The following is a 7116-nucleotide window of genomic DNA, read 5'->3' on the forward strand; positions in this document are numbered from 1 at the left end:
CTAGAGATCAAAGTAAATATCTTTTTTCTTGCTTTGATAAATTTCATTTCAAACACTAATGTTTCTAGATTTTGACTATGAAATTTATTTCTTTGAGGACCATTTATTGAAGTCAAATTATTTGACTTGGTTTATATGGAGTATAGTTTAAACTTGAAATTCTAGTCAAGTTCAAACCCACCTTAGGTGTGTGAATCAAAAGAAAAAATTTCAAATAAATGCAAATAGCATAAACATTTTTCATACAAATATAAATGATTTTTTATATTATATTATAAAATAATGCCAAATTGTTTTCACAAGTTAACTCTAAAAGACTTATGAAAATAAGCTAAAAATAATTTTTAAATTCTATAAGCTCTTCCAAAGAATCTCACTAGGATTTATTGTTTATGCTAGTATATAAATTCAAATAAGTCCATTCAAATAGGAAGCACATGATTATCTACATTTTTCTAGATATCAAATATCTTGGAGACAAACATTACAAAGAAAAAAGCAACAAATAATTTATATTACTCCTATATTGATTCATATTAAAATAATCTAAAGAATACATTGAAAAAGTGATTATCAAATTACATATATAATGCACACTAAGTTTTGTTTTCAAGTACAATCCATTGTTAGACTTAAAAAAAAAGTGATTATTCTCACCTATATGCTATCACCTCCTAAGAGGATTTTGCAACAACTTTTGAGAATTTTCAAAGAAATCCAAAAGATAATTCTCTAAATCATCAGCAGTGTATCTAATATTTCTGTCACTAATGTGACTACTATGCCTTCCAACAAATGTCCTATAAGCTTGAATCAAGTTTACCGATATCGAAATCCGCAGATCTTCGCGAAGCTGAACATCCGGGATCGACCAACCTGTTTGGACCCTGTAAATATCCTCGAATCCGAGGTAGAAGCTTCGTAGCTTCTCTTTCAGAAGAGTTTTCGAGACGGAATTTGAACCGGGGGCGTGAATTCCTTCGTCCTTAAGTAAGCTGAGAATTGAACTCCAAGAGGCTCTCTCGTATTTCATCGCGTGCTGCTGAAACTTCCAGTTGTGTTTTCGAATCCATTCGTCGCCGAATATGATCCTAAGTTCAGGTCCTTTAACCTTTTCAGCCATATAATGGATGTTGTTCATTAAGAATAAGTGCTGCAATGAAGTTTCTTTGTATAACTTCGATTTCTCTTCGAGATTGTTTTCCAAGACGGAAGCGAACGATAGGAATTGTCGCGCCATCGATGGAAATCTACCGGGAGAGCCTTGGCTTCGGTTATCTTCTTCGGTACCTGGACTCGTGTCAGGCGACGAAGAAATGGCATCCTCTTCTTCTTGGTCTTTTAGAAGATGATTTAGCGCTTCGCTGTAATCGGCGAGAGCCCGAAGATAATTCATAACGTACCTCGCCAAAGGATGTATTCCACCACCAACTAAAGGTGTTGTTGACGGATTGGAATCGACAACACTTTTGAATTCGAGAAACGTTATCCTCACGCAATCTCCCAATCTGTCCAGAACCTCGTGACATTCAAATTTAACCGAGGAACCGATCTCGTCCGGATACAAAGCATCGATGTCTGGCATAAGGCCTGCGAGAACTTCATACATGTTGAGAATTCGAAACAATTTTTCGGGTTTGTGAGGACCGATAGACATCGCTTCGCCGAAATTCAGAAGCTGCAAAATCGAAGTTTTCGATACATCGACAAAAGAAACTTGACTAGCAGGCTCGCCTTCTCCGAAAATCTGGTCGCTAAGCCACCTTTCACTCGCGAGATAAACCCGAACAAAGATTTTCACGGCCCAAATCCATCTTTTGATCTTCGAATTCAAAGTATTCCATTCCATTTTCAAGACATCTTCGATACTAAGCCTTTCCATTTCAAGAATGAACAAACACTCGTCTAAAGCATCTCTCCGAACAATGGTATAAACTTGCGAACATTCCTTCGCATAATTCGAAGCAAAAAGCAAGTTCGCAATACACCTGAGATCGGGGATTATATCCGGACGAACTAAATTGATAACATGCTCCTCGGCGGCTCGGCTAACACTATCTCTTCGAAGTGATTCCTCAAAGGAATCATCACCTAAAGAGACAAATGAATTCCCATCGGCACCATCTTCCTCGCTCGACCGAAAAGACACATACTCAGGTTCAAAAGGTTGCCTATTCTGGATAAGCAAATTGCTAAACTCTTCTTCGAGCCGCGTCATAGCCGTCTGAAGAACACTATGAGCCCTTTGCAAAAACTTATACTCTTCATCCTCTTTACTCAAATGCATACTCTCCAACTTATCGATCAATAACCGCGCTTCATTAGCCGCGTTCAGATACTCAGACGCTTCCTCCGGTCCCGAATCCCAAATCATCGACTCATCTTCCTCCCATCTCATTATCTTCTCTTGGATCAAACCAAGTCGTTTTTCAATAACACCGGCACCCTCTTCTTCCTCCTCCTCATCATCCACCTCCTCTCCCTCATCGTTATCATCCTCGTTTTTCCCTATCTTCCTTTCCTCCTTCTCATTCGTAATATTCATCGAAGACAACTTCGATCCAAGATCAGCCAGAATCTTCTTAGCATCACTAGTAAGATTCTTATTCAAACCTAGAGCCGCCACAATATGCCGAGCTGCCGCAATCAAATCCTCCTCTCTTTCTAACTCCGGAATCATTTTCTCAGATTCCTCTACAGCCATTGAGAATCAAACTTCAAAAAAACAACAACAATCACAAAAACTACTTCAAATTTTCTTCACCTCTTCAAAAAAGAAAATCACCAAAATCACTTCAAATTCAAACCTTTTCACCCCCAAAATCAATTCCAACACTTCCTTCTAGTTCTACAACAACAATCACCAAAACTACTTCAAATTCAAACTTTTTTCACCTCTTCAAAAAACAAAATCACCAAAACAACTTCAAATTCAAACCTTTTTCACACCCCCAAAATCTATTCCAACACCTCCTTCACCACAACAATTTACAAACCGACCCAGAACTAGTAATCACTAGAACAACCTTAGCAAAACCCACCAATCAAATCCAAGAACAAAAACTTCAAAAGGGTAAGCACATAATCCTTAATTTTCCTGCATAAAACATTAAAAAAACGATTTTTTTTCATAAAACCGAAAAACCCCAATTGAAGAAAACACTAAATAAACACAAAATATCGCAAACCCAGATGAACAAGTAACAAATAGCAACAAAAAAGAAAACTTTTTACCTCTGGAAAATCAAGAACAGCTTCAATTGAATCTTCTGCAAGATCTACAAGCACAACATGGGCAACAACAAAAAAAAAAGAGAGCACAAAACAGTTCTTTTCTTGACTTTTTGTTTAACAGAGGAAACTATTTTGTGTTGTGTTTGTATGAGAAAGCGAAGGAAGAAAAAAATAAAGCTTTTTTGAGTTTAGAGGATAATAAATAAATAAATATAATGAAAAATGAAATAGTAAAATAATGGTGTGGCTGCGATTTCTATGACCAATCTCATGTTTGTTTTATTTTGCTTGCAACTTGTTTCAAACTACCCTTTAGAAAATTGAATATCTCATATGGGTCCTTGATTCTCATTGGCTTTTTTGATTTATTTTATTTTTTATATGCTGGTGTCTCTATTTCTAGGTTATGAACATTTGAATTAGAGAATTTTAGTCAAAATACTATGAATGTTCCAATGTTTTTGTTTAGGGTTTATTTTGGTAGGCATAGTCTCTCATTTACAAAATAAAGACTTGAATATATTATGTCATGAGAATGAGAAAAATTGTAATCAAAGGAGAGACTTCACTAAAATTGATTAATTGGATTCTATGACAAAAGTTTAGTCTTTAACAAAATAGATACAATTTCTATCAATAATGTAATTGCCAAAATAATTATATATTCTAAAATTGTAGAATGATTTAAAATTGTTTTTAGGATATTTCAATCTTGTTTTCTTATTTGTGTTTATATTTATTATTTTAATAATTGAGTTTACAAAATAAGCATTGTTGCAATCTTCTAAAAATGAAGTTTGTGACCGGAATCAAGAATGTATGATAGATTATGTAAATCATGCATGGCTTTGACTCGAATCATGGAGGATTTTCATTTCTTAAAAGTTGGTTCGGGAAATATGATTTGAATCATGAGAATGCATAATTTAAATCATGAGCAAGATTGTAAAACTGAAATTTTGTTTCTAAAAATGTGATTTGGGTCATGAGTAGCTTTGATTCAAATCATGTGTTGAATTCAGAAAACATGATCTAAATCATGGTCCCATGTGATTCAAATCATGGACACATTTTTTGAAAATGAATGAAATGAATTCAAAAGTTCAAAAGTTCAAAACAAAACCTTCACTTGAATCATGGATGAAATGCATGTATGTTTGGTGGATAATGGTTGGAATTAGCTTGAATTGGATAAATGGACTAAAGGATGATAAGGTGATTAAGAAAGGCAATACATAGAAACAAAGGGGCACAAATAGGGTTTCTTGGACCAAAATGATCCTTAAAAGCCAAAGTCAAATAAAACTAGGGTTTGGGTGTATGAGGTATCTTGAAGTAGCTTCACAAGGTTGATGCATAATCAATATTTGGATATTAGGGTTTCTCAAGAGCAAGGCCAAGGCATAAAGTCAACTGATGACTTGTATAAGCCATAATGGACCAAGGGACTAAGGTTGAGGTCCATGGATGACCAGATCAACAAGCAAGACTCCCAATCAAGGCTTACCATCCCAAGTAGGGTTTTAGAGATGAATGGAAAAACATGTGTAGTCTCACAAGGTCAAGGAATGCTTGAAGAAACAATTAGGGTTTTAGGGTGGCTTGGTCACACCCCATAACGATCAAGAGATATTTGTGGCCCTCAGATATGAACATCATGCCTTGAGTTTATGTTTTCCTTTTGTTATGGGTGTAAATGCAAATGAGATGATGAGATGATGAGATGATGAATGTGTCGCGGTTGGGATAGAGTCGCCACCATCATTTATTCGTTCATAAGGAACAAGGAAATAATGATAAAACTTATAGACTAAGGGTGAGATGCTAGGTTCGGGAGTCGGTTAAGTAAGGGGAAAGTACTAGGAACCCCTTACCTCCATTGTACTCAATGTGATCCTCCTCTAATTTTAGGGCTAGTGCATATTCCTAAGATATTTGCCTGATTACTGATTAACTATTAATTAATTATTTATTTACATAAGGTATTTTATTTAAATAGATGAGAGACCCAAAAAGATTTTTTTATAATCGTACTCGCTAGAGTTTACAACTTTGTGCCTACGTACCTTCACACTAGGCGAAGGATCAGAGTACCGTAGTTCTTCTTAAAAATGTTAGTTGGTTGATTGTTTATAACTCTTAAAATCTTCTCACGCATCGGGGGAGGAGAAATATTCAGTTTTTGAAAAGTGCCTCAATACACTAAGGTAGAGGTCTTACAGTTTGCAGTGAGTTTAAATTGATTTTATCCCTTTATCCCTTGCAAAGAATAGTATTCAATTTTTTTAGGAAAATAAATTAGGTGTCATAATTAGATATTAGACATAACCCTTTATCCCAATTTTAATCCCGATTTAACCCTTGAAAATTTTGGAGTTTTATCCCACATTGTATCCGATGTCCTTGTCCCATTAGATTTGAAAATATCATATAATTTAATTAATAAAAATAAATTAAATTAGATATAATAAGATAATACAAATAAATTAAATTAGATGTAATAAGATAATAAAAATAAATTAAATTAGATGTAATGAGATATATCCATTATCCCTATTTTATCCCATTTTTATATCCCTTAAAACCCTAAGAATTATCCCTGATTCTGTCCCAGATTGGACTACACAAGTAATTGGGCTGGAGTTTGAGGGATGCTGGAAGCAACAAAGAGAGACCCACTAGCATCTCTAAGCCCAACGCCCACCTGGGTCAACCCAGGAGAGTCAACAATTGACTCTTAACTGGGAACACTGGATGGATTGACTTGGGAATCTAAGTGATCGCTTGAGGGTCGTTGGATGAGATTACAACTGGAAGTAAACAAAACGGAGGGACTTGATTGGAAGTCAAACACGGGTGCACCATAGAAACATCCCTTAACGTATGAGTCAAAGTATTACTATCATGTGGCCAACATATCGCCATGTGTTGGCCATCGGCGAGGGTGTGAGAGAGTTAATTAAACTCTATCTCTTCAGCAAATTCTCATTTTTCCCAAATCTTTCTCTCTCTTCTTTTAATCTCTCTCTCTCTCTCTCTCTCTCTCTCTCTCTCTCTCTCTCTCTCTCTCTCTCTCTCTCTCTCTTTACTCCTCTCATTCTCCCTAACCATCTCCCACCCCCAGACGTCTGGCTTGGCCTCTGGCAACCCTAAAAACCCTTCTCCTCCGGTTGAACTTCAACTGGAGTTCATCTCTAAACCCAACAACCCAACAAAAACTTTAAATACCCTATGAACCCTAGGCCATCCCTTAGGAACCCTAAGAACCCTAAGGGTTCAGGGAAGAACCCTAACCATACCTTGGATGACCCATATGGTTCTTAGGATGAACCATAACCCTAACGATGAAGAACCCTAACCCCAAAATGAAGAACCCTAACCCTAGTTTTCCAGAAACCCTTCAGATCGAACCTAAACTTGATGCAAAGACCATCATACATATATCATAAACAAGCAAGCGATCAACACAAGCAAATACATCAAGAACAAGGAGACTATGTGGCCAACCTTTAGAGAGGAGGAGTTCTCTGGTAAAGGTAAAGTCTTTTGTTATTTTATTCTTATGACTCTACTTTCACCTTTGGCTTCTATCTCTTTCCTCGTTTAAACTTTTTCTTATTTTTGTGTAGATGCAAGGTCTTTTTAGTGATGGTGGCCAAGCTCAAGTAGATTGGGGTTTCAATGTGAAACCCTAATCCCTTCGAAATTGGAGCTCTTAGTTATGTTCAGTGGATTGCAGAAGTAAGGATTATAAGAATTTTTTAGGGTTTTTCCTTCTATCTAATTCAATCTTAGACTTAGTTTTTTATAGATTAGTTTTTTAGGTTTAGAATTTAATTTGATTGATTATTTTTAGGGAGTTTTTCATTTGATTGATATGTA

General features: G+C 35.8%; 1 protein-coding gene across 1 annotated transcript; it reads right to left on the reverse strand.

Annotated features, from left to right (window-relative positions):
- Window positions 1-427: 427 nt before the first annotated feature.
- LOC127128633 (exocyst complex component EXO70E2) lies at window positions 428-3461 on the reverse strand. The gene is made up of 2 exons (XM_051058000.1): window positions 3235-3461; window positions 428-3097 (listed from the first exon to the last, which is right to left on the reverse strand). Exon 2 carries the CDS (start codon window positions 2702-2704, stop codon window positions 668-670), a length of 2037 nt encoding a protein of 678 aa, XP_050913957.1. The 5' UTR covers window positions 2705-3097; window positions 3235-3461; the 3' UTR covers window positions 428-667.
- Between the last annotated feature and the right edge of the window lie 3655 nt (window positions 3462-7116).

This window comes from Lathyrus oleraceus, chromosome 3 (genome assembly GCF_024323335.1).
Source record: "Lathyrus oleraceus cultivar Zhongwan6 chromosome 3, CAAS_Psat_ZW6_1.0, whole genome shotgun sequence".
Lineage (NCBI taxonomy): Eukaryota > Viridiplantae > Streptophyta > Magnoliopsida > Fabales > Fabaceae > Lathyrus > Lathyrus oleraceus.